The sequence below is a fragment of the Thamnophis elegans genome, chromosome 10, assembly GCF_009769535.1.
Source record: "Thamnophis elegans isolate rThaEle1 chromosome 10, rThaEle1.pri, whole genome shotgun sequence".
NCBI lineage: Eukaryota > Metazoa > Chordata > Lepidosauria > Squamata > Colubridae > Thamnophis > Thamnophis elegans.
The window spans coordinates 32,172,989-32,199,961 of NC_045550.1; the positions used below are offsets into that span (position 1 = coordinate 32,172,989).

At 36.0% G+C, this 26,973-nt stretch overlaps 1 protein-coding gene across 5 annotated transcripts in view; it reads left to right on the top strand.

Annotated features, from left to right (window-relative positions):
• RYK (receptor like tyrosine kinase) overlaps positions 1–26,128 on the top strand; it is a 33,043-nt gene extending 6,915 nt beyond the window's left edge. The window contains exons 2-15 of one of the 5 annotated variants that reach the window (XM_032224992.1): positions 377–498; positions 1,707–1,806; positions 2,288–2,422; positions 3,355–3,411; positions 6,727–6,871; positions 10,754–10,857; positions 12,795–12,920; positions 14,148–14,234; positions 17,897–17,966; positions 18,847–18,979; positions 21,333–21,442; positions 21,901–22,060; positions 24,416–24,552; positions 24,935–26,128. In XM_032224992.1, coding sequence (XP_032080883.1) covers positions 377–498; positions 1,707–1,806; positions 2,288–2,422; positions 3,355–3,411; positions 6,727–6,871; positions 10,754–10,857; positions 12,795–12,920; positions 14,148–14,234; positions 17,897–17,966; positions 18,847–18,979; positions 21,333–21,442; positions 21,901–22,060; positions 24,416–24,552; positions 24,935–25,046 — 1,598 coding nt within the window. In that variant the 3' untranslated portion in view covers positions 25,047–26,128. Of the gene's footprint in view, positions 1–376; positions 499–1,118; positions 1,236–1,706; positions 1,807–2,287; positions 2,423–3,354; positions 3,412–6,726; positions 6,872–10,753; positions 10,858–12,785; positions 12,921–14,147; positions 14,235–17,896; positions 17,967–18,846; positions 18,980–21,332; positions 21,443–21,900; positions 22,061–24,415; positions 24,553–24,934 lie in introns of those variants that run through there. The other 4 variants (XM_032224990.1, XM_032224991.1, XM_032224993.1 and 1 more) reach the window with 4 other exon arrangements.
• Positions 26,129–26,973: the final 845 nt, after the last annotated feature.

Genomic DNA, 26,973 nt, shown 5'->3' on the forward strand with positions numbered 1-26,973 from the left:
GGGGGAGGAGAGACAGTGTATAAGGTTGGGATAGAACAAAAAATGTAATTTATAGTACAGTATCTTAATATTTGCCACCAAGGAAATATACCATATGTATCAGGGCAACATCTACAAAAAAAGTTTGATAGTATTTAAGATGGAGAACAGATCTACTTTATCATTTAAAAAGACTGAAGAAGGGTGACAATATAATTATTACCTTCTACAATGATAACAATGTTTCTCAGAAATGCCAACATATGTATGCTTTGAAGTGTTTTATTGGCATTAAACATTAGCTTGTTTCTCCTAAAAAAGTACAGCATTAAGCTTTTCCTTGAACTGATTTTATAACTTTGTTTTCATCCTTTTTTATCATTTTAAAAATATTTAGGTATTGATGCAGAACTTTATTATGTGAGGAATGACCTTATCAATCACTTCGCTTTGTCATTTAATCTACAAGTACCAGTAGAGACAAACAGCCTTCATTTCACTTGGCATGCGAAGTCTAAGGTAAGCAAAAGCTATTTTCAGGCTGCAAAAGAATTGATTGTTTAGTTGTAACTGAGGTTTGTTAAAAAAAAACACTGTAAATTTATAGAACCTGCTATCCTGATTTGTTGAGTGACAGAGAACATTTTTATTCATCTTAGGTTATTGTGTCTGAACAGACGGTTTCAGCATGAATCATGTCTAATTATAAAACACGATACATTTGGAATACTGTATCCAGTTTTGGTCACCACCATGTAAAAAAGATGTTGAGACTCTGGAAAGAGTGCAGAGAAGAGCAACAAAGATGACTAGGGGTCTGGAGGTTATAACATATAAAGAACAGTTGCTGGAATTGGATAAGTTCTGGTTTAATGAAAAAGGACGTGATAGCAGTGTTCCAATATCTCAGGGGTTGCCATAGAGAGTCGAGCTATTCACCAAAGTACCTGAGGGCAGGACAAGAAGCAATGGATAGAAACTAATCAAGGAGAGAAGAAACCTAGAATTAAGAAGAAATTTCCTGACTGTTAGAACAATTAATCAGTGGAACAACTCCAGAGGTTTTTAAGGAGAGATTGGACAACCATTTGTCTGAAATGGTATTCCTGAGCAGGTTATTGTACTAGAAGACCTTCAATGTCCCTTCCAATTCTGTTATTCTATTCTACAATCCCACATAGGAATAATAAGAGTTCTTTTGTGATTTTACAAGCTTTAAATTATTCCAGATGGAAATCTATGCTGGTACAAATCTAGTATGTATAAAATGTATTTAATTCAATTTTGGTGAACTATGTAGATGGTAATTCAAATAACATCCATTCCATTGTGAGTGGAATAATAAGTGCAATATGTTGTATTTCTTGGTTTCTGCTTTCAATATTTCAGTATAATTTAAATATTAAATATTTCACTACTATTCCAACATTTATATTTTACCACCTAGTTTAATAAAAGCATTAAATATGTAAACATTGAGCACATTTATGAAGAAATGAATATGTATATTTTTCTATATAAAATAATTTTTGTTTCATTCTCTTTGATTATTCCTGCTTCTTGGTATAAAAGTGATTTATAAAGCATTATTTAATTTTTTATCTAAATCTGTCCCTCAGATATAATGTGGCACCTAGCAAACATGTTTTTTTAACAGTGTAACTGTAACTTGAATGACATAATCTTTTTAGTTTTTTAGTTTGATATCTTTCTGCTTATTATTACAGATTGAATATAAACTGGGATTTCAAGTAGATAATCTGTTGGCTATGGATATGCCACAGGTAAATATTTCTGAACAAGGAGAAGTTCCTCGAACTTTATCAGGTGAGTGCATTTTCATTAGATCTGGCACACAAGAGAATATTCAAATACAGTTAACAGAACCACCAAGCACATGTGATTCTGAGCAGCTGACCACATGGAATTGAGATTCTCCAATAAGAAAGAGGATCTCTGGGTGCTTCTGCTTGACATTGACCAAGGAAGTGCCATCTTTTTTTGTAGTTAGAGTATGATAGGTTAAAGAAAGATGCTGCCAGATTTTGCTGCTGTGTGATAATTAATTAATATGATAAGCCGTTTGAGCTTATCATGTTAATTAGACTATGGTGGCTCACTTGCTGGAATAAATAAATAACAGACTGATGATGTATGTAATGTATGTGATTTGGAAATAAATTAAAAATAATGAAAGAGTCATGCTTGCTTTCTAAATTATACTTATATTAGATTTTTAAATTATAGCAAAGTGTTGAAGTTATTTAAAATAATAAGATTAACTTTTGTTTTATCTTCCTATTTACAGTGTTTCGGATGGAACTGTCTTGTACTGGCAAGTTAGACTTTGATGTTACAGTACTAATGCAACTCAACACAACAGTTAATACTTCTAAAAATATCACAGTATTAAATTTCAAAAGGAGGAAAATGTGTCATAAAAGTAAGTTATGGCTTTTTTGGTTTTTTATTTTGCAAGAAATCAATTTACAAACTTTTCATAGAATCTCCATTGGAAAGCTCTTTGTCACTGCGCTTCCTCTTTTAACTTCATCACTTTAAAGTGCAGAAAAAAATTAGTTTGCAGATTTTGCCCCTAAAATAGATAGCTACTATGGTAGAAATAGAATATTGAGGACAATACAATTATGTCCTTGTGGGAGAGAAATAATCTAGATTTTCAATAACAATATGTCAATATTTATAAACTAATGGAAATAAAAATGAAATGAAATGCAATAGTAACCAATAACTACAGGAAAATGTAAATTTTCTTTTTATCATTGTTCACAATTTCCTGCTAGATAATACCTACTAATCTATTTTAGTATATTCAATATTATGTAAAGAATATGTTTTATTGATTATATCAGTTTCACAATACTTTCCCCCAATAATTTACATTTTAGTATATGAAAAAAATCAGGATTTGAATGCAGAATATGAATTTAATTTAGAAAGTTAAAAATTATGTTTCCCTTTAAATATGTTGGACAAATTCATTCATCTCTTTCCTTGGATCACAATACATTCTCAATTTAATTTTAGTTTATGTTTCTCCCTGTTCCCTATGAAATAGATATATTTATATGAGGGTATTTCATTTTTAATAAATGAAATTTATTTTAATAAAAATAATTTTAATCAGTTGCATAAGTTGTAATCCCCTTTTTTCTGGAGGTTTGAAGGCAATGGTACTACATGCTGTGGTATTTCCTCTGTAGACCGTGGATTGGATAGAATTTTTAAAATAACCAAACTTTCAAAGCTTTGTGTTTCTGTTGGTGCTTGGGTAACCTCTTTTTAGTTCTTTTCTAATAAAGGAATATATAAGAAAACTTACCTAAAATGCCCTTTTTCTCCTCTTATCTTTAGAACTTGATTTAGAAGTAAAGCTGCCAATATCAGACAAAAATAATACTAAAGCCATTTGTAAGTAAATGTTTATACACAATGATGGGGATTTTTGTTCCTTATTTTAATTCATGTTATGATTTGCATGAGGAAGATCATATGTATTCTTTTTGTATTACCTGCTCATATAGGAATCAGAAACTAAATTCTTCCCAAACTTGGATTGGATTGGATTTATTAAATTTATAGGCCGCACAATCCCGAAGGACTCCGGGCGGCTTACAGAAAATAAAATTTTAAGAGAAGGGTTAAAAACAAACAGAAGAAAGCGGATTAAAAGAAACACATCATGCACCCAGTCTAATCGGGGCTGGACCTCGGTCGAGAGGTCAACAGCCCCAGGCCTGCCGGAATAGCCAGGTTTTGATAGCCTTTCGGAAGGCCATGAGAGTGAGTAGGGTCTGGATCTCTGGGGGTAGTTCATTCCATAGGGCCGGAGCAGCTACAGAGAAGACCCTCCCCCATGGCGCCGCTAGCCGACATTGTCTAGCTGATGGCACCTGGAGAAGGCCCACCCTGTGCGATCTTATCGGTCGTTGGGAGATGTGCGGCAGAAGACGAACTAACCCGGTCCTAGGCCATGTAGGGCTTTAAAGGCAATAACCAGCACCTTGAATCGTGCTCGGAGACCAATAGGAAGCCAGTGCAGCTCACGGAGGATAGGTGTAGTGTGGGTGCCTTGGTACACCCAGTATTGCTCGCGCGGCTGCATTCTGGACTAATTGTAGTCTCCGAACACTTTTCAGGGGCAGCCCCATGTAGAGCGCATTACAGTAATCAAGTCTTGAGGTGACGAGAGCGTAAGTGACTGTTTGCAGTGCCTCCCGGTCCAAATAGGGCCGCAGCTGGTGCACCAGGCGAACCTGGGCAAAGGCCCCCCTGGTTACAGCCGACAGGTGATGTTCTAACGTCAGCTGCGGATCCAGGAGGACCCCCAAGTTTTCTCCCCCCAGGCTTAGAGACAGACTAGCTGGGCTGTCCTTAGGGGGCAACATCCACAGCCACTTGGTCTTGTCAGGATTGAGTGCGAGTTTGTTCATTCCCATCCAGACCCTAACAGCTTCCAGACACTGTCACATCACTTCCACCGCTACGCTGAGTTGGCACGGGGCGGAAAGATACAACTGTGTGTCATCCGCGTACTGGTGGTATTTAATCCCGTGTCGACGAATGATCTCACCCAGTGGCTTCATGTAGATATTAAATAGGAGGGGGGACAAGACAGCCCCCTGCGGCACCCCATAATTAAGGGGCCTAGGGGTCGACCTGTGCCCTCCAACCAACACCGACTGTGACCTGTCGGAGAGGTAAAAGGAGAACCACCGTAGAACGGTGCCTCCCACTCCCACCTCCTCCAGCTGTTGCAGAAGGATACCATGGTCGATGGTATCGAAGGCCGCTGAGAGGTCAAGGAGCACTAGGATAGAGGAATGTCCTCTATCCCTGGCCCGCCAGAGATCATCGGTCAGTGCGACCAAAGCGGTTTCGGTGGAGTAACCAGGCCTGAAACCGGACTGAAAAGGGTTTAGATAATCTGCTTCATCCAAGGTCCGTCGGAGTTGAAGGGCCACCACCTTCTCAACAACCTCCCCTAAAAAAGGGAGGTTGGAGACTGGACCATAGTTTTTAAGAATAGCTGGGTCCAGAGAAGGCTTCTTGAGGGGGGGGTCTTAGCACCGCCTCCTTCAGAGGTTGTGGAAAAGATCCCTCCCGCAAAGACGAGTTTGTAATTCTCTGGAGCCAGCCTCTTGTTACCTCCCTGCTGGTCGAGACCAGCCAGGAGGGACACAGATCCAGTAAACAGGTGGAGACACTCATCGCTCCCATGGCCTTGTCCACTTCCTCAGGGGTGACAAGCTGGAACTCATTCCAGGAAATCTGAGCAAGACCCTCCCTCGGCATCGAGGGAAAATTTGCTCAGACCTTCAAACCTTTTTTCATTCCTGTTTAAAGATCTTAAGTTACTTAGTACTGGGACACTATATTGGACGCTAAGTGTCAGCAGCAAGAAATCAGGTGCCAGGATAGAGTTCAAAATGCTACCTACACTATATTGCCAAAAGTATTTGCTCACAACTGATTTTGATTATGTGGATGGGTGAGTGAATACTTTTGGCACTATAGTGCAGTGGTCCCCAACCCCCGGTCCGCGGACCGGTGCCGGGCCATGGAGTACCTGGCACCGGGCCACGCAGCGGCCGGGGGCCATGATCGCTGCAGCGGCCGGGGGACATGATCGCTGCAGCGGCCGGGGGACATGATCGCTGCAGCGCAAAGGCTCCTGGGCCATGCGCAAAAGCTCCTGGGCTGTGCGCAAAGGCTCCAGGGAAGAGAGCCCCGCGCAGGTACGCAATCAATGTGTCGTCGTGAACAATGCCCCCCCACCCCTGCGCGCGCTCAGCGGGCCACGGTAAAATTATCAAAGGCTGACTGGTCCACGGCGATAAAAAGGTTGGGGACCACTGCTATAGTGTATATTCAAGATTCTGAACTACTAATGGTTAAAGCAAAATTGGTGCCAGATAAGAGTCAACAGATTTCAAGTGGAGGCTGAATTTACATCCCATACTTACATATGGGTGCTTAGGTATTCCAAATTGATGATGTATTTGACCCCCTCAGCCTAGTCCTCTCCTACACTAAGAATATTAACCGAATTAGAAGTTTATGCTTGAGCATTATCAATATAATGAAATAAAATACTAAGACACCTTTCCTGGGATAGTGCCTACTTGAGTGTGCCTATTGGTAAATCTGGTTATTCGAACTAATTCAGCAACGGAATATTTTGAATGAAGATCAGAATCTGGCAGACACAGATTTTTATATGCCACAAAAACTGCATTATCACAGTTGAGCAGCCATATAAATTAAATAAATAAAATATATCTTTTCAATTTACTTTTACGTTATGAATGCCTCTACCATTTATAGCTATTTGGGAAGGGGGTCTTTTTATTTCATGCTGTTTTTGATCGATAGCCGCCAAGTCTTCATGAATGGGTGGTATAGATCCATACAGGAATAAATAAATAAGCTGCTCCAATGTCATATTATTAAGTTCTTGTTGTTTTTATAGTAACCAATTCAATTTTTCTATCAGTTACTTTTATACATAATTTTTTTTATATTTGTTATGGATTGGATATAACCAAATTTAAATCTGGCAATAATGCACTTTTAAAATTTGAAGTTCTGTAAATTAAAAATTGAGCTTTATACAACATAATGATGCTGCATAACATAATAATTTTTTCTTGAGCTAAGATCTGTCAAATATTATGTGCATTTAATTTGCACTAATTCTTTGTTGAATTCTATGTTCCATTTCAGTTGATCCTGTAAATGCAGCTCCCACCACTTCGACACGTGTGTTTTATATCAGTGTAGGAGTTTGCTGTGCGGTCATATTCCTGGTAGCAATAATACTAGCTGTTTTGCATCTTCACAGTATGAAAAGAATAGAATTAGAAGACAGGTAAAAGGGTCTTACATTTTCTTTCAGTTTTCATATGAGAAGATTATAACGGGATTATTTGTTATGAAAAAATACCCAATATGTTTGGATAGAGCTGACAATTGTTTAATTTTCCTAATATTCTAACATGAAGCACGGAAACTTTAGTTACTTTAAGTAATGATTGCACATTAAAGAAAATATTTTCTGATGCAACCAAATAGCACCTGAACCATGATTTAAAATATATTATACTTCTGAAATCATTGTATTCATGTAGCCATCTGATACTTATATAGTTATTTTAATGTACTATTAATTTCATGCTAAAATATAAACTATTCAAAGACGTGCAGTGTGCTTCATGGCCGGTAAGGCAAGCGCGAAAGCCCTGCTGAAGCCCTGACACCACGTCCGCCATAGAGCGGGACCGGGATCCACTCTATGGCAGACGCGGTGCTGGGACTTTAAAGCCCTGCCGCCGGGGCTTTAAAGTGGCGGCAGGGCCCCGGCGGCATCCGCCATAGACTGGGACCGGGTCGGGACTTTAAAGTCCTGCCGCCGGGGCCCTGAAGTGGAGGCCCGCTCATCTCGCCAGCCGGCGTGCGCACACTCTGTGAGGGAGAAGAGGGTGAGCGCTCAGGTCCTCCCTGGGGAGCGACTGCGGCGGCTCCTGCGGTCCCCTTGCTAAGGAAGTGCTCGTTCGGCGGCGGTCATGGTGGCAGCTCTTGGCACCCGTTGGCCGACCGAGAGGGGCAGGAAGTTTGGGAAGCGTGACCTCTTCCCTAGCATGGCCCTCAAGCTGCACGGGGCAAGGGCAGGGAGGAGGGTAGGTGGGTGACTACCACTCTGGGCTCTCCTCCCCCCTCACTCACACATTTACACACATACAGAGCGCATCCCAAAAACCCAGGCGTGCACCTCTGGCTGCCCTCAGTCATACCAGTTTCTCGCTTTCGCACTCTAGGCAGGCAGGCAGGCAGGCAGCCCCTCCCTCCCTCCCTGCCCCTCGCGGTTCACCTGGTCGAGATCGAGGTCTATCTCCAAGCACCAGTCTATAAAGCAGACATCTTGGTGCCAGCGATTTGTCCAAGGTGGAGGGTTGAAAGGAGAGAGCGAAAGAGAGAGAAGGGAGAAAAACTCAGCCACAGACAACTCTTGGAGGTTAACTCTGCCTTATCTTGGACCCAAACAAGGACGCCGCCCGTCGCGCCTTACGGGCTTTGAAAGACTCGCCCTTTTACGGAGTCCTTGACTTCAACCCCCCGAAAGTTTCTACTACAGGCAGCCACGCTGTCTGAGTGCCTACAGAGGGCCACCCGCAACTTGACATGGGCCTGAGGGCCAAAAAGGCAGCACGCCGTTCCCTCCAGCCAGCGCTCTGCTTACCTTCTGCTCGGGCGGTGGGGAGGACGCCGCGTTTTCAGCCCCAAGAGTCTCTTTCCCCTTCCACACCATCTGGGGTGGTAGAATCACAAACCCAGCCAGCTGAGTCAAAGCCCACCGCAATCACGGCTGTTACTCTGAAGCCTCCAGGAGTGCCGGCTCCTTTGCAAAAAAATAAACCGAGCTGCGGGAGGAAAGGCGGTTCCTCGAGCCTGAAGTTTGCTCGAAGAACTGACTCCTCCCGGACCCAGCTCTTGTGTGGTCTCTTATGACAAGAGCGGAATAACCCGCCCAACATAAGCGTGCTCAACTGCAAGGCATGATTCGCTGCTCCCAGATCAGGAGGCGGGAGAATCACGTGCCTCCTTTGCACACGAAATTTTTCGCTTTTTAACCCTTGCTTAAGGAAAAATTCCTTATGCAAAGGGGCACCTTCCCCTACAGTTAACGCTAAACAGACTCAAAGTCACTGTGACTTGGAGTCTGGCAGCAACTACCTTGGCCCTTTTAATTATTTTTTAAAAATTCTTTAAAATTCTTTCCTTTTTCTCATGAGACTGGTGAGGCCCTGCCTCCCCTGCCTCTAGTGACTGCATGTCCCTGAAACTATTAGTTATAACATGCTTTATGCAGCCTATTTTCCTTTTTTTCTTTTGCTATATTTGAATCATTTATAAAACATCTTTGGATATGATTATGAGACATCTGCAAACAAATATGTTATTGAGACAATGCAAGATTATTTTTAGCAGTTATAACTCAGTACTAAATTGTCATACTAAACACACCATACATTCAGTTCCATCTGAAATGCCTGACATTGAAATGGAGGTTATTCTTCTTTCCCAATTTTAAAAAGTCTATTCACAGATGCTAAATTTGAATTTAAAAAACCCAAGATTCTTAAAAATAATATATCAGTGTGTGAGACCACCTGTGAACATAACTACAGATTAACTAGAGATGATGTTGGGAAAGAAAGAAATATATCACAAATGCTTTACAATTCAATAACACTTATGACAGAGAGATTTTCAAATTAGACTCAGCTTTGCACAAAGTAAGGAGAGAAGCGTAGAGCATGTTTTGTCTATGCAAGGCTGATCCAATTTTAAAAAGCAAATATGATTCTTAAGTTATCTGTGACATCCATTCTCTAATTGTGCCTCTGATTTTCCTTCAAAGGGATGATAAATATGCCAAAAATGGTAGAGATGCCAAAGTTGTTTTAAATGCTTTTAATTGTATTTTAGTGGTTGTGTTTGAGTTATGTTGATTGTTTAACATTGTATTTTAATTATGTGTGCTGCCAAGAGTCACATGCATGAGATAGATTGCTACAAAAATTAAATAAAATAATAGGGTAAGCTTAAAATGACATGTAACTTATTTATTTATGCATATGCTGCCAAAATCATATGCTTGCTTTTAGTTCACAAAGGGCTGAAGCATCTACAATAATAGACATGAAAATAATAATAAAATAAAAAATAAAATAAAAACTAACTACAGGTTAGTTTTCCTATTGGATGTGTTTCTTCTAATTATCAAGGCTCATACTCTCTTATGATGTCCGTTATTTTGCCTTTGCTGTAATTAGTGTATAATAGATGAAATTATTAGCAGAATAATAATTGAACAAAATAAAGTTCTTGAAGGTACCCTAGCAGCAAACCATTTACAATTTTATAAGTTATAATTAGGAATTATATTCATAAATCTATTGATAAACAACTAAGGTCAAATATAATATGCCAATGACGTCTTCTGCAAATTAGCAAATGGACCATGTACCGTATTTTGTTTTGAACCAAGCAGTTTAGAAGGTAGCACCTAATAGAACATATCTGAGTGGTCTCCTTTCAGCTTTTTTCGTTTCACTAGACCAATGTGGATATGTGCATAATAGTAAAATAGATATAAAATATGCTATTGCCTCCACCTTTCTAGCCTTTGTAGTTTTGTAGAAAACTTAAGTACTACTCATTCTGAATATTTCAAAAACCTTATATGTGTCATAAGCATGGTGAAACTTTGTTTCTGTATTTGGAGCATCAGCAACTCCTTTGTAGTCTTTTGTTATGGATATCATCGGCTAAGTTCCTACATTTTGTTTTTCTTTCTTTAACTTTTCTGGTTTGAAAAAGAAAACATAGCTAATATTGAATATAAATATGCAAATGTGGATCCTATCTCTGCCATTATACTACAAATTTTATCTGTTCTTTTAGAAAAAAGTATACAGGACTTAAAGTTTGATTTGTTTTAAATTATATTTCTTAGAAATTGCTGCTGAATGGTTTTTTTCTATTTCCTAGCTTGATTGTGGTTGCTTAAGTCTTTTAATATCTTTGATGGAATACAAACTACATTTTGTAGTGTTTAGACTAGAAATGCACAAGTAATTTAGAAAAGTTGAAATTATGCTATATCCTCAGAAAACTGAAGAAGATATTTTTTTAAACTTCAAGTGAACGTTTTGGAAACAATAATGTATTTTGTGTTTGTTTTCCAAAGTAGCATTAGTAACAGCAGTAGTTCTCAAGGTTTATCCCAGCCTTCAACTCAAACAACCCAGTATCTGAGAGCTGACACACCTAATAATGCTACACCAATTACCAGTAAGTGTTTATCTAATTACAGGTTTTGCATTATTCATTAGTCTTTTATGTAGTCTTTTACTCCCAGAGATTCTACCAGAATTTCCAACTATCATGTCCATTGTTGAGAATTTAGGGAATTGAAATTCATATAATTTGGAAATCAGCTAAAGTTGAGGAAAACTGTGTAGTGTTACTGATTGTTTTAAAAAAAATCAAATAGAAGTTGACTAAGAGTTAAAGTAAGAGGTGAGATAAAAACAGTTAATTTTGCCCTTAAATTTTCAGGGCTACAAGAAAACAAAGATGCACATAGACAAAACTTTCTTCTAACTTAAATTAAGGATTCAATCCATCATTTTGAGAAACCAGTTTTATTGTACTTTCAACAATAAAACTTCAGAAGGTATATCTGTTTTATTATCTAGTAATATTAATCCTATTTTTTAACCTGCTGTAAAGGCTTCAGGTAAAAAAAAACCCCAAAGCAATGCAGTGAAAACAAAGTCAGATTTATCATACCATTATAGACAGATATCAAAAGACCTAAATGTTTGGATTATTCATTGTCTTTGTGTCACTGAATTCAAGCAGTTCTTTTTATTGCATAATTAATCATAATTAGTTAATATATGCTCATATTCACAAGAAAATAAGCATGACTATTCTCAAGAAAACTATTTTAAGTAGACCAGCATTTCAATAAATATTTTAAAATTTGCCTTTGGTATATAAATTATGGTTTAAATTATGGTTAAGCATATTATTTTATATATCAATCAAGGACAAAAAAACCCATTAAAGTTATGTCCTGAGATTTTTATTATAGTTTCTGACTATTTAGGTCAGATTGTTTTGCCTCTAAGTTAAAGGCTAATATAAAGGAATTTACAGGGGAAAAAAATACATCACATGACAGAAGTCAGCAATGTATGTCTTGTGCTAATATCTGAATTCCAGGACTAACTCTCTGTGATACCTTAGTTGTTTTATGTGCTTTTGACGTTGCTATCTCAGAAGTCATGTGTAAACTAACTCATTTTTAAATATGCTAGCTCTTTGAAATGACTGTAATAATTTTGTCTGTGACTGAATAAATTAATTCTGTCAGGCTATAAGGTAGAATACAGTTCATTTTCCTTGAATGATCACATAGAGATTCTTAAAATAAAAGATGGTTATTTAATTATCAGCTTTTTTAACTAGTAGAAGGAATTGAGGGCTTACATCAACATGCCTACAAAAGAGAATTTTCAACTAATTTACTACTAAAAATATTTTTGAACAAACCTTACAATACTTTTATCAGTCTCCATAAATAAGCAATATCTTTATGAAAACAATTGCTATAAATTCTAATTTTGCAAAGTATATAGAGAAATAAAACAGCTTTCATATAACAGTGCCATTTAAAGTCCAGAAGATGGCAGTGTGCCTGCTTTCTTGACTACTAAAATATTATAAGCTTGTATAGTGTTTAGTAACTAAATACAAGGAAATTCTTTTATTATCATGTAAAAAACATTGAATTGGGTTTTGGGTTGGGTTTGATTTGGCTTGTTATTGATGCTTTTATCTTCTAGTGTTTTATATGTTGGGTTTTTAATTTTACTTTGTGTAGTTATTTTTGAATCGAACAGTTTACAGCAGGGCTGTCATGCTGACCCATGGACTGGATGGGTCACACGCCCACACCTGGTTTAGCAAAGGGGGAGGGAGTTCCGATATGTCACGTGACGCTGCAGTGACGACGTGAGTTTGACACTTCTGATCTCTAGGTTAAATAAAATAAATACATACAGTATTGTCCAGGAGTGGGTATTTTTCTTGCAGTATTAAAAATGACTTTTCTTTAAGTTGCAACATATTTTTGTCTCTAATTGTTTAATTAAACTTGTACTTCAAGTATTTACATTTGATATTTATATTGCTATTGTTTGGGTTTGCTGGTTCCTCAGGTTATCCTACTTTACGAATAGAGAAGAATGACCTTAAAAGTGTAACTCTGATGGAGGCAAAAGCTAAAGTGAAGGATATAGCAATCTCCAGAGAAAGGATAACACTAAAAGATGTTCTTCAGGAAGGTATTATTTATGTGTTGCTCTTTATTATTTTTTTACATTTTTTCTCTCTTTTCACAGTTTCTGTAAATTATTCAGATAGATATTGGTAGTTTTAATCAAAGAGTTAACCAAAATAATCAAGAAAATTGTCAATTTAAAAACTGATTGTCAGGATTCCAAGGAATACCCCTAATGAAAGAAGTCTCCAAGGTTAAACTTAGATGTCTAATACAAGATGAAAAAACTGGTCGTCTTTGATAGAGTAAATAATCAAATTAAAAATAAACTGCTGTGGAGAAGCATAAAAATGCCTTTCATTGGAGCATCTTCTTTAGAAACTTCCCAATCTAGCTAGCAACCCTGGAATTATATATGGTTTCCATATGCAGTTTACTAACCAGAATCGATGTGCTTAGATTCGAAAATAAGTCAAAAGTGTTAGCAACATACTGCACCCGAGTCTGATTCCTTCTTGCTTAATGCTTAGGGAAAAAAGTTTCTTTGAGACAGGATCTGTAGAGTATAAATTATTTAATAATAAAATAATAACTATTTTACCATTTTTATAAGTTAATTTTTGTTCTCAAAAATTGCTTTTCAATGCTACATAATACAGAACCATTGCTACAGTTTCTGCATTCAAATGTCATGTCCAAGCCCTTGTAATTGATGTTGCTTAAGCTTTTAACTTCTGGTTAAGTTGCTCATTTCCCAGCTTTTCTAATCAAATTAATTCAGACATAACATTCTAGTGCTGGAGGCAATCAAAGTGCACAATTGGAAGAGCAAGTTTGCAAAGTTTCACTAGGGAAAGATTGTGATTTTCAATTTATCTGGTCTGACTATCTTAAAATGGACTTTAAAAGCAAGCCTATATTAAATTGTATTTCAATAATAATAATTTATAAAATGTGTATGCCATGACTTTCAGTGACATTGGGCGTGTTTTGAATTAGTTGAGTGGATGGGTTTAATGAGTTCTACATTTTTTGAAAATGAGGGTTTCACTATAACTGAGTTAGCTTCTAAAGTTTATATTGGCAAGTCTTTTTTTGTTTCCCCAAATTATACAATAACAAATCAAAGTTCAGGTGTCAAATACTGTGTGATTCAAAGCAAAGAAGCATTAGCTGTGAATGTTCTGAGGAGGAGGATCAATTGCTAGCCTTAATTGCTCTTCAAAGTTGAGTTGTTTGAAGTATGTACAAATATTTTTATATTACTTTTTTTCTTTTTTCTTATTCTCAGGCACATTTGGTCGAATTTTCCATGGTATTCTAATAGAAGAGAAAGATCCTAGTAAAGAAAAACAAATCTTTGTCAAAACAGTAAAAGGTAAGTTTTTAACATAGAATTTTATTCTTGGGGAGCCGTGTTTCTTCATCAACATTCATTTCTAGGTGTATCAAAAGAAATGACCTTTAGCACACATTTTTTTCAGTTCACAGAAAATAGAGGGTCCCATTTTATTATACATATGTGTACATTTAAAGCATATTTTTAGAAGCCAACGAAACAGTAAAGAGATTGGATTAGTGAATCTGGTAGTTGGTGCCTTCCACAGAACCTTAGAAATATGTGTTTTAATGGGAAATCATTCCAAATTCTATTGGGAAATCAGTTTGCGATATAAAAGATAACAGGGAGAAAGAAAAATAGAAACACATAAACATACTAGCTTTGAATAATACATTGAAAGGGCCTCTAGCTTATACTTCAAAGAACCAAGTACATGATCTTGTGAAGAAGTCTAGAATTAAGAAAACTAAAAAGGGATCCTATCCACCTATTTTGCTAATGAATTGATAATCAGAATTTACTGCTGCCTTTTATCATGAGGTATTTTAAAAATATATTGCAGGAGTTTCTATCCATTTCAGTTATATAGTTCCTAAGAGGTTTATAGCGTAACATTAAATACATAATATATAAATCAAAGTTATTAGCAATTAGAAACATAAGTACTATCAACATGTATCATTTGATAAATTATAACTGATTGCTATAAGTACTATCAAGAATTAACATAGATTCAAAATGGCATTAATATATGAAAACAGCACTAAATAGTCAAATTTATTTCAGCTTAAGTATTTCTTTATCTTCACCTTAATCTCCACATTCACATTTCAAGGCCATTTTGAAAATGCTTCCTGGAAAATAAGAGTGAGGGTGCAGTTTGATGGGAGACCATTCTCTGGAAGGGAAACTCTTTCAGAGAATGTTCACTTCCATGTCCCCTTTGGTTGCATCTTAGGTAGAGTGGGTATGCATTTTAAATTACTGACTATTACTGACTTAGATTTGTTTTCCTAGAAAAATGAATGATTTATTAGAAACAACAAGGAAATAATATTGATAAGAAAAAACAATAGGTTGGATCTAGAGTTTATTCTGCATGAATAGAATAGTTCTCCTTTGGAAATGATCCTATCAGGCATGGTTCAAATACTTGGGATCAAATCCAAAATTTTGGAACTGTTTTAAAAGATAAAGCAGATTGAATAGAACATTATTTTAATATCCTAGTTTTAATTTGAACGTGTCAGCTTTTTGCTCGGCTATTCATACTTGAAAAGTATCTAATTACTAAAACAGGTTTTTTTAAAGAAACTTAGGTAATAGGTAATTTCCATGCACATAACCTGTATTAACATTTTGTTGACACCTTGTATAGAAAAAGCTTTCAAAATATGGTTTTCTTATGTTTCCATCTTTTGCTTTTGTTTGTCTATTTTTATTTCTCAATCAAAATAATTTGTCCAATATGTACAAGAGAAATGGATAATATAATGTGACACCCAGTAATTCAGATACCCAGAGAAAATTTAATATGAATCGATCAATGTCTGCCAGAGAGTAGTTATAGTTACTAAGTTTTTAAAACTTACCTAGTTATTAACTTAAATTGTTGTAGTTTAAGATAAAATTACATTTTCAATCCTTGTAACTTGTTTTTGTATCACATGCATGTATTCTATGTTTTCTGAGTGAAAAGTGTGATAATTTAATCTAATGAATATGCTTTGGTGTCTTATTGCTTCTTTCAGTTATAGAGTTATATGCAATATCTAATTGCTTAATATTTCATGAGCATATTTATTTAGGCACATTTTCTTTTTTGATGTTATCTATGCACACACATACACATATATAATTTGGATATATTCTATTGCTCTATCCTTTTTTACAATTGTTATTTTTACTGTAATTTTTATGTCATTACAATTATATTTCTTTCCATGCACTCGATATATTACCAAAACTCTCATGTCTGTTTATTTGTGATCTTCAATTGGATGAAGCAGCGTATCATAGGACGATGATTTTTGAACCAAGGTACCTGAAATGAGCTACCTTACAGAATGCATCCAAAATCTGGGACCCATCAGTTCTGTGGGCCTGAAATTAACCAAAATTGTGGCTGCTTTAGTGCTACGACGACTTCTGCTTATACTTCCCAGAAATTTGTATCTTCCATAGCACAAAGGAAGATGAGAAGGGTGTATTCCCACCCTCTTTCCCACTTTCTTCTTGACCTACAGCTGGCAGAAAGGCCCGACCAAGGCTGCAATTCTGAAATTTCTGAGTAGGGAGTGAGGAATAGAACAAGAGAGTGACCTAGATGCTTACTGACAAAATAGGGCTTGCTGGGGGACATGGTGGTTGAGAGATCAGATCTCTTTCTCCCTGAAAGGGAGGGCTGTTGGAATGGCAAACAAAGGTGCAGTTTTCCTCATAGTCTTTGGCTCCCTTTGTTCTCCCTCTTTTCAACAAATGGTAGACAGTTCTGCGGGTCAACCGAGGAGTAGGAAGAGTGATTTCCAACACTCCTTTCCACTTCCCACAAGCAGCATCGATTTGAAAACAGGCAGGAGATTATAAATTGTTCCTGTTTCCACTGCCTTTTTGCCTTCCTGTGACTACTTGAGAGACCGCCTACTGCCAATTACCTCCACTAGACCGATACGATCGCATCAATTAGGCCTCCTCCGAATTCCATCTTCTAGCCAGTGCAGACTGGCAACTACCCGGAGGAGAGCCTTCTCGGTGGCTGCTCCGACCCTTTGGAACGAACTCCCCATGGAGATTCGGACCCTCACCACCCTCCAGTCCTTCTGCACCGCTTTAAAGATCTGGCTGTCCCGGCTGGCCTGGGGTTAAGATTGTAGCCCCACTCGAATTGTGCGACTGTTGTGTTTTCTTTTTAACATGCTGTATTGTATTGTCTACTGTTTGTCTTTCCCTCCCCCCTTTTGAATTGTGAGCCGCCCTGAGTCCCCCCAGGGAAAAGGGCGGCATACAAATAAAGGCAAAACAAACAAAAAACTAGTTGTTTCACTGTTTAGGTAAAGAAATATATCTGAGAGAATTACCCAATGGGTCACAGTTATCAAGTAGTATCTAAAAATTAAGTAGCATTAGAGCTTTAATACAGCAGCATAGCCTTATTGCTTTATTTTCCTTGTAGTTATTTTCACTTAAGTGAAACAATTCGGTATATTCCTTATCTTCCCAGATAATGCTTGTGGAAGTGTATGTGAGGAAAAAGGTGCAATGTGGTATATTTATTATATAAACAAGTTTTCATTGAATGTGGAGCATTATATATAATTTGAATCTTGTTTTATTAGTCATTTACATGGAAAAGTTGGCATAAGGTATCATATGACAATGAATTCAAGTACAGGATTGTTTCAGATAAATATAGTTAAAATTATGCTATACAAAAATACTTGCATATTTCATTTACTACTCGGAGATCCCAACTTATTACAAAAGAAGAAGGAATTGAAGGAACCGGACCAATCAAGAACTTTTAAAAGTGCTACCAAATTATTCTGATCAAATTTACGAAGTTAGGAGATACACTACTTCATCCAGTTTCTTCATTCTTCAGGCATTTTGAGTTTTTATATTTAAGTCTGCAAACTTATTTCAAGAAAGCTTTTTTTCCGTCTATACAAATTGACTTTAACAAAGATTTGGCTTTCTAGATCAAGCTTCCGAAATTCAAATAACAATGATGCTGACAGAAAGCAGTAAACTCAGAGGTCTTCATCACAGGTTAGTTCTTCTTTTAAAATCACGCTAAAATTGTTTTACGGGATTGAAAGTCTTATTTAAGGTTTATTTCAGCAAATAGCTTTTTAAAAAATTATTGAAGATTCAAAATTGTCAACTTCTGCCTTCAGGAATATCTTGTTCATTATTTGCTAAAGAGCAAACATAAAGCAAAAGAGAAGAGAAGCATTTGAGGGTGATGAAAGCATGTTTCACCAAGAAACTTTTGCAATATCTGAAAATGTCCAGAAATGTAACTGAAAAAATATTTTAAAAGAATTATTTTTAAAATGAAATCAATCTTTTCTGCAGTCCTAAACATGTTTTAATTTTTTTTAGTAATTTCTTACTTTTGTCCTATGATAAATAGGAAATTAGTATTCATTTCATATCTTTAGCTATTTCTTAATATTTAATTCATAATACAGAGAAATAAATTGCTATTTTTTATGTGACAGACTGAAGCAGCATCATTTTTTTTCTCAGTATAATTATTCATAGAAACATAAAGAGATCCTGGATTGACCAATATACAGTATACATAGTTGTGGGTGTTTATTATCTCTTGATAGAAGATAAAGTTCTTGTTGAATGTGATTTCTTTTTATTAGCTAAGTTTATCAAGTAACTAGTAAGGTCACTTCCCATATGTTTCATTTTATTCAGCTGTGCTTTTTGATGTAATTATAAAATGTCATAATTTACCTCTCCTAGATATATTTTTGTATACTATTTATACAGAAATGCATTGCAGAAAAATAGAAACAAAAATGATAAGGATGATAATTCTACAATATATGCAGCAGTACTGATTGGTCATGGAATATTAATCAACAATGAAATGGGATAACATTATAACAAGCCAACATTATATTTCTTTCAGAAATCTACTCCCAATCACTCATGCTTGTATTGAGGAAGGAGAAAAACCAATGGTGCTGTTGCCTTATATGAATTGGGGGAATCTCAAGCTTTTCTTGCGACAATGCAAACTTGTAGAAGCTAATAACCCTCAGGTAAGATATGTTTAATCTTAGGATTCAAAATAGTCTCCACTCTGGATATTATAAACATTCAGATTTCTTGACATGATCTGAAAGAGGTTCACAATGTCTTGTTTTTATCAAGTTTTGTGACAAATCTTTAATAAGCAGTATGTTTTTTTGGCAGTAAATCTTTTTACTGCAAAATAACAATCTTTCACGGAATATGCACCTAAGCGTCTCATCTCCCCCCCCCCCAAAAAAAAAACAAATTAAAATTGTGTGCATGTGCAAATCATTTTGCACTTATTCTGTAGGCTGCAGGTACTTGTAAGGATTAATTTCAAGTGGAAATTAAGATCTGTAGCGTGATGGTGAACCTACGGCACATGTGTCAGAGGTGGCATGCAGAGCTCTCTCTGTGGGCACCCACTCCATCATCAGCTGCTCTTCTGGTTTCCGGCACACATGCTGGTCTTCACAGGCACTGGAGCAGCGGGAAATGCCCCAAAAAATGACCTGAAAAAAAGCTAAAAAACCAGCCCATTTTCGGCCATTTTCAGGTCGTTTCTCAGGCTGAAAATGGCCAAAAAAGGGCTATTTTCTCAGCCATTTTCCAGCCAAATTCAGGCCTGGAAAATGGCCCTCAAGACAGTCAAAAAAAGCAGGCTTGCTCGTGCCAGCCAGCTGGTCTTTGGATTTCTGGTGCTCCGCTATGCGCACATGCACACGTATTCCGGTTTGGGCACTCAGCGCTATCACTGATCTATAGAATAAAAGATATGACTTGATTGGTTTAGGGCCCACAGGTTTGCGAATATGGAAAAATGATTCCTTTTATTGAAGCTATTCAATAAAATGCATCAAAATGCTGCTAATTGATTATGTGCTCTCGAGTATTAACTCTCAGTGACTACATAGCATTTTCCAGGATGATCTGCCCCCAGCCCCATCGTGAGTTCAAGAGTCTATCCGCCTTATTGCTGTTCATGTTCTTCTCTTCCTTTCACAATTTCCAAACATTATAGATTACTCAAGAAAGCTAGGACTTCTCATTATGTGTCTAAAACTGCTTCAGTGCAACTTCCATTTCCATAGAATGTCACAGATAAAATATTTGTATGAATTCTAATCTTTTTATATGTTGTTGCGTCACAGCATCTGAATAATTTTTCAAAGGTCTTCATTGTAAGTCTACCAAGTGCTATTCTACTGTATGTTTCTTGATTGTTGGTTTCTTTACTATTGATAGTTGATGCTAAAAGACGGAAGCCATCCACCATTTCAGTAGCTTTATTATCATTGCTAAGGCTGCTTATTATACCTGTTATCATTAGTTTGGTCTTCTTTATCTTTAATCTTAGTACCATTTTTTCACTATGCTCCTTGCCTTTCATGACTAGACCTTGCAGATTATTTGCATTTTCAGGTATCAGTGCAATGTCACCAATATAGTGCAGGTTATTGATGTTTCTTTCTTCAGTTTTAAAAACATGCTTATCTTCTTCCAGTCCAGCTTCTCTCAACATATATTCAGCATACAAGCTGAACAAATAACTCCTTTGCCAATATGGAGCAAGTCTGTTTCACCATATTCCATTCAGACTAGCTTGTTGACTTATGTGACCTGTATTCTGATGTTTGCCATATTTTTTAGACATTCCCTCAATTCTTATGACCTTTCCACTTGCTAATGACCAGAGTGCAAATCTAACTTCATAGATCTGATTTGATAGCCCTTTGGTCTCCCATAACCCGTCAGGATATTTTTACATCATTAGAATCTATATTTGATTTTAAAACCATGTGACATATCTGTCTAATATCTGAGTTTAGTTGGGTTGGAGAAAGCTTTGCTGGCACTAAAACAGCAACTTTTTGATCTGAACCAGGGGTGTGAAACTCGATTTCATTGAGGGTCGCATGAGAGTGATGTTTGACCTTGGGGGGCCAGGGTGGGTATGGCTAGCTCATTGTCACTCATGTTGGCTCCTGTGGTGGCCCAAGTGCTCTGCCAGCAGCAACGGGCTCCCAAGCTCCATTTTTGGCTGCGACGGCCTCCTGCAACCCTCTGCCAGTGAAAACTGTTTTTACTGGCAGACGCACCACGGGCCAATCCGTCGCTGTTTCCAGTGCGGTCCCGTGGGCCAGATCTAAGCACCAAATACAGCCCCCAGGCCTTGAGTTTAACACCCCTGATCTAGACTTACAGTAAGATCTAAACTATAGATCAAAATGATAATTCAGATTTTTATTTTGATGACCTTTCTCAGTGATAATTTACTTTTTAGGGTGAACTATGTTTTAGTCATGAACTTTTAATCATGAATAAATAATAACTAAATTTTGTTTAAACAAGTTAATAAAATATCACCTTTTATTTCAGGCAATTTCTCAACAAGACCTTGTACATATGGCAATTCAAATTGCCTGTGGAATGAGCTATTTGGCCAGAAGAGAAGTTATTCATAAAGACTTGGCTGCTAGAAACTGTGTGTAAGTGTAAAGAGATAAATACATAAAGCAGTGGTGTTGGAAGAACATTATTTTAAATGTTCTACTGTTCAATCAGGTCAGGTCACCCTTTCTCATCAGAGATAGTACAGGAATATGTGGATTCAAAACCCACGAAAGGCTGTATTTCTTGGCAGTTTATTCCTTGCCCATATTCCGTTACTTTCAGCAGCAATATTTAAAATTAATGAAAAGTTTTCAATTTGTATATATTTGCATGAACCATGGTGGCAGCAAAATGGGACGGGACACACATTTTAAGAAGTGTCAAACCCTAAACAATAAAATGAATTATGTTTGCATTGCTAATATTACACTATATTATACAGTGTGATTTTTTGAACACTGTGTGGGAAGAATGACTTAAGATGATTAAGACTTGCCTATAAAAATTTTACTGCCTTGCCTAAATGATTGTCCATATATATTTCAATATGCAGCATTGATGATGCACTTCAGGTAAAGATTACAGATAATGCTCTATCCAGAGACTTATTTCCAATGGATTATCATTGCCTTGGAGATAATGAAAACAGACCAGTGCGTTGGATGGCTCTTGAAAGCTTGGTTAACAATGAATTTTCTGGTGCTAGTGATGTGGTAAGTTAATATAAATCATTCAATATCATATTAGAATCTTTTAAACCATGTAAATATTTTTTTAAATTGCTGCTTGCAGATAGCTTTCTTAAGGTGACCAATATGGTTGTTTCTGCCAATGATCTTAAAGCAAAATTGGTTTGAGAAATACAGTTGTATACATCATTTATAACTGGAAGGTGTTTGAAGAAGTTACCCTTATTCATTACCAGCATTATAGCCACTACTTTGTAGTACTACTTTGCCTTCATTGGTTATATTAGAATGTATGTAAAAGCTTTATAAATGCATTACAATATAAGAAGATAGAATGTATCAGCTTAAATTTTATTAACTACAATGTTCAAAACATATGACAGTATCCTTTCTTAAACTTTAAAGTGAGATGATAAAGTAAGACAACCAATTTTGTTGTATTTAAGTACAATGACAATAAAGATTATACTTACGATATATTATAAATTAGTCTTATATTGCATTTTCTAAACAGATCCAGAACAATTCCTTTTTGTTTGGGCTCCTCATTTTTGTTGCTTTCAATGTTTGTCCCTCCTTTACCAGTCTTTCTAGCCAGCCCTTAAAATTACATGTAAAAGTTAGTGAACCAGGAAATACATTCCAGATGAACCAAAGTGTATAATTTGGATTGTTTTAATCATTGTTATGAGATATTTGATTTTGCATCTTTCATGGCTATAGTAATTTAATGGCTGAAATCATTCTTAATTCTTTCTTCTAAGTCTACATGCAGGTTACTTGATTATGATATATGAGCTGTTTATGTGTGGATAGGGTTAAATTTTAGATCAGGAATCTCCAAACTTGGCAACTTTAACTTCTGGTTGGGGAATTCTGGGAGTTGAAATCCACACGTCTTATAGTTGCCAAGTTTGGAGACCCATGTTTTTAGTCCTACATTTTGTATTTAGAAATCCTTGCAGCCAAACATTTCAGAGAAGTGCTATGCACTCATGGTGTTATTTGATAGCAAAAAATATTGAACCATAGTAGCATTAAAATTATCAGAATAATAAAGGAATAAAGACTACAGCTTTAAATGTTTAACTTTTCTCTCATTTAAACCTTACTTCCCTTTTATTAACCAAAAGATTCTGTCATATTATTGCATTTAGAAATCCTAGAAATCTTGAGCTTAAGCCATTTTAGCTGAATTATTTACTGATATCATAAAGGCTAAAATAAATCCAACTAAAGCTACATGCCATTTACTTGGGAATCTAACATATTGAGTTTTGTGACATGCATTCTGTGAAAGCATTCTGTGAAAGTATTATTCTTCTGTTCCCTCTTCCCAATCCATAAAAATACACTTGCAAGTTCATGCTACTTATGAGTGCTGTCCTGTCATAGAGCCTCTTAGTTTATTTGCTAGATTGCATATTCTTAATAGCTGGATTGCTGAATAATTTCCATAGAAAACCAAGCTATTTCATTTATGTTGAATAGGATTTGTAATATCTGGACCGTATTTTCACTTTTCATTAAAAGTTCACTGATTTGTTAGTTTTGAGATAAGTTTGTTTTCTTTGCAAGAAGTATATGTTAACTACATTTGTCAGACCAGTTCCAAAGTTGAACAGAAATGGCCATGACAATGGAATCCCTGCTTCTTAAAGGTGGGCCAGTTCAAGCCTTGCAGAGTGAGTTTATAATTTTCTTTCAATTTTTCCTTCTATTTTGTCTTCCATTGATAAAAAGTAGAAATCCCCCATTGGAAAAGAAGACACCTAGAGATTAGCATAATTTATCAATCCAATCTATTAACATGTCAGTGGAACAAGAAGGCTTTGATTACTACCATATTCAAAGTCTTCTATTATAGAAAGATTTTCATTTCTGGTACTTCATAATGACAATTGTTTTATCTAGTCTTTGGGAAAATTTTAGGACTGCTTTAATTAGCAAACTTATCTCAATACTATAAATGTTTTTTACATTTTTATGTTAAGATTACAGGAAATGTTTAACTAGATTATTTTGAACTGTAAATTCTTTTACAGCATAATGATGATAAAAATGATTGTTAAGTCATCTGATCTAAATATAAAATAACTTTTTTTTAAATTGACTATATTTTAAATATATGTTTGTGCATTCAGGTTGTGTATCCTGCATGTGTGTTTCTATTATGTTTGAATACGAAGTGATAACTTTTTAAAAGTACTTAGAAGAATAACTAAACAATTTTGTGACCATATCTGTTTCACTGCAACTCACCTGTATTTAAATGTTATATTAAATATTTAGAAACATTTGCTTTGAATGCCTAAATATGAAAAATGTTGAAACAATATTTTTAAAGTCTAATCAGCTGTTCTATCTAATGTTTTCTAGTGGTCTTTTGGGGTGACTTTATGGGAATTAATGACTTTAGGACAAACTCCATATGTAGATATTGATCCCTTTGAGATGGCTGCTTATCTTAAGGATGGATACAGAATAGCTCAACCAATCAACTGCCCTGATGAATTGTAAGTAGAAATGCCTGCAGTTGGTGGTGACTTGCACTTAATCAATCATTGAGAACTAATTTAAAATTGTTTAACTAGACATTCAGCATTTCTTTTTCTGTAGGAGTGGGCAAAGGAAGAGCTTATTTTACAACTTTTCATAGTCAAGGCCATAATAGCTAAGACCATAATTTTAATTAATGAGTTAAAAAAAATCCACTAATTTTTAGTGACCATTTAAAAATTCACTAAAAAATTCCAGCAAAAATCCCAAAGTGTTTTATATTAAAATGTATACAACAGTAACTTTCTGATCTTAAATGGTGTACAATGTACAAAATGTGTTGCGGTATGTATGACAAGTTTGAATGACTTCTGCTTGCTTTTTTTTTTTTTTTTTTAGATTTGCTGTGATGGCTTGTTGCTGGGCACTAGATCCTGAGGAGAGACCTAAATTCCAGCAGCTGGTGCAGTGTCTAACTGAATTTCATGCAGCATTGGGAGCTTATGTCTGACAATCAACATTCAACTTAAAAAACATTGCTGCATTCACAGAGAAAACATTGCCATCTATTTATACAACTGTAACTTCTATCTTAAAATACCTGGAAGAACATTCTATTAATTTTTGTGGAGTCTTCGCATAATATTAACATCATGAAGTCAGCATACTACACAGTAGCTTCAGTAGAGGATCTTTTTCCAAAATCACCGTGCCTTAAAAGAGATAACCCATCCTGGAGAAGATTTGGGGATTATTGGGGACAATTGTTTGAAAAATAAACTCTTCCAATTTCCAAAAGAATTCATGTAAACGAGTTGACAAAAATGTAAGGTTAATTTTTGCATTATGTAGATAGAAATAACTGAGAAATGGGAGATGTCTATTTAAAAAAAAAATCAAGATTCAAGGGGCAAAAGTAAACCATCCCTTTTTTTCTCTCTTTTCCTTACCCCCCAAAGTCTTTTGTGTATTGCAGCATCAAAATATTTAAAATTACTTGACTGGTTTGGGTGTTCGGGTTTGTAGTTGGAATTCTTTGTATCAATTGCTTTTATTTTAAGATGATAGCACAGTATTGTTGAAACCACAAGTGGCCTTTTCTTATTTTTTTAATCTCATTTTTCAATAGCAGTTTTTATTGCGGAAAACACTTTTAAGGTCATTGTGCCCCTTCTAAGACAGCAAGAAATTATTTAAAGATTATGTATTAAGTGCATGTGGAGATTCTCAGTCATCCAGGTCATGGTTGTCCTGAAGTTCCTAAAACATCTTCAAGGAAAAACAAAAGTGCAGTTGCCTTTTGAAAAAGCACCCTTGGGACATTCGTTGAAAGTAAAACTAAGTCTCATGCTAAGTGATAAAAATCTGGTAACATATTATTACAAATGTTAAAAATGTTGAAGCTGTCTTTTTATTAGAATTCTTTCATCCTGGTTTATAGAATGCAATTTTTCTTGTTAAAATGGTACTGGTTTGTACGTGTAGGTTTTTTTATGACCTGAAAAGGAATAAAATATATATATATATTTTAAAGAAACAATTGATGAGTAGAAGAAATTGTTGTTATGATTAAATGAGAAATTCTAAATTTGATACTGTAGTATTGCATTAAATGTAATTAATCAACATTTATTTCAAAATTTGGATAAATGAAGCCATTTTATTATTTCTCAAATACTGAGATTCACTACCAATTTCTCAGATCTCATTGTGATAGTAAAAATTGGCCTTTAAAATGATGAAATTATATTTTTACTTACCGTATTTTTCGGAGTATAAGACGCACCTTTTTTCCTGAAAATCTGGGTGCATTTTATACACTGAATACAGCAATTTTTGCCTCCTGAAGCCCTGCCCCCTTCACCAAAATGGCCGTGCATATCCTTATGGAGGCTTTCAGAGAGCTTCTGGGGGCTGGGGACAACAGAAATGAGCAAGAAATGGGCGCTCCGCAGCACTCTATAAGCCTCCATAAGGCTATGCATGCAATTTTTTTGACAAAAAAACAGGCTGTTTTTTGTTCATTTTTGCCCCCCCAGGAGCACTCTGCAAGCCCCCTCCCCCCAAGGCTATTTATGCCTTTAAAAAATGGGCCTGTTTTCACGAAAAACGGACCGTTTTTGGGAGGTTTGCAGGGTGCAAAAACTCACTCCCCCCCCCCTTTTGAAAAGCTCTTTTACTGTTTGATGAGAATTACATTGATCAAGTGCTGTGCCAGCAGAAACAAACCCTCCCTCCCTCTATCTATCTACCTACCTACTCTCTGTCTCCCTCCCTATCTACTGTGTTTCTCCCCCCCATCTACCTATGTACCTACCTACTCACTCTCTTGCCCTCCCTATCTACTCTATTTCTCTATTTCTCTATCCCTCTACCTACCAACCTACTTACTCACTCACTCTATCCCTATCTATCTACTGTATTTCTCTCTATCCCTC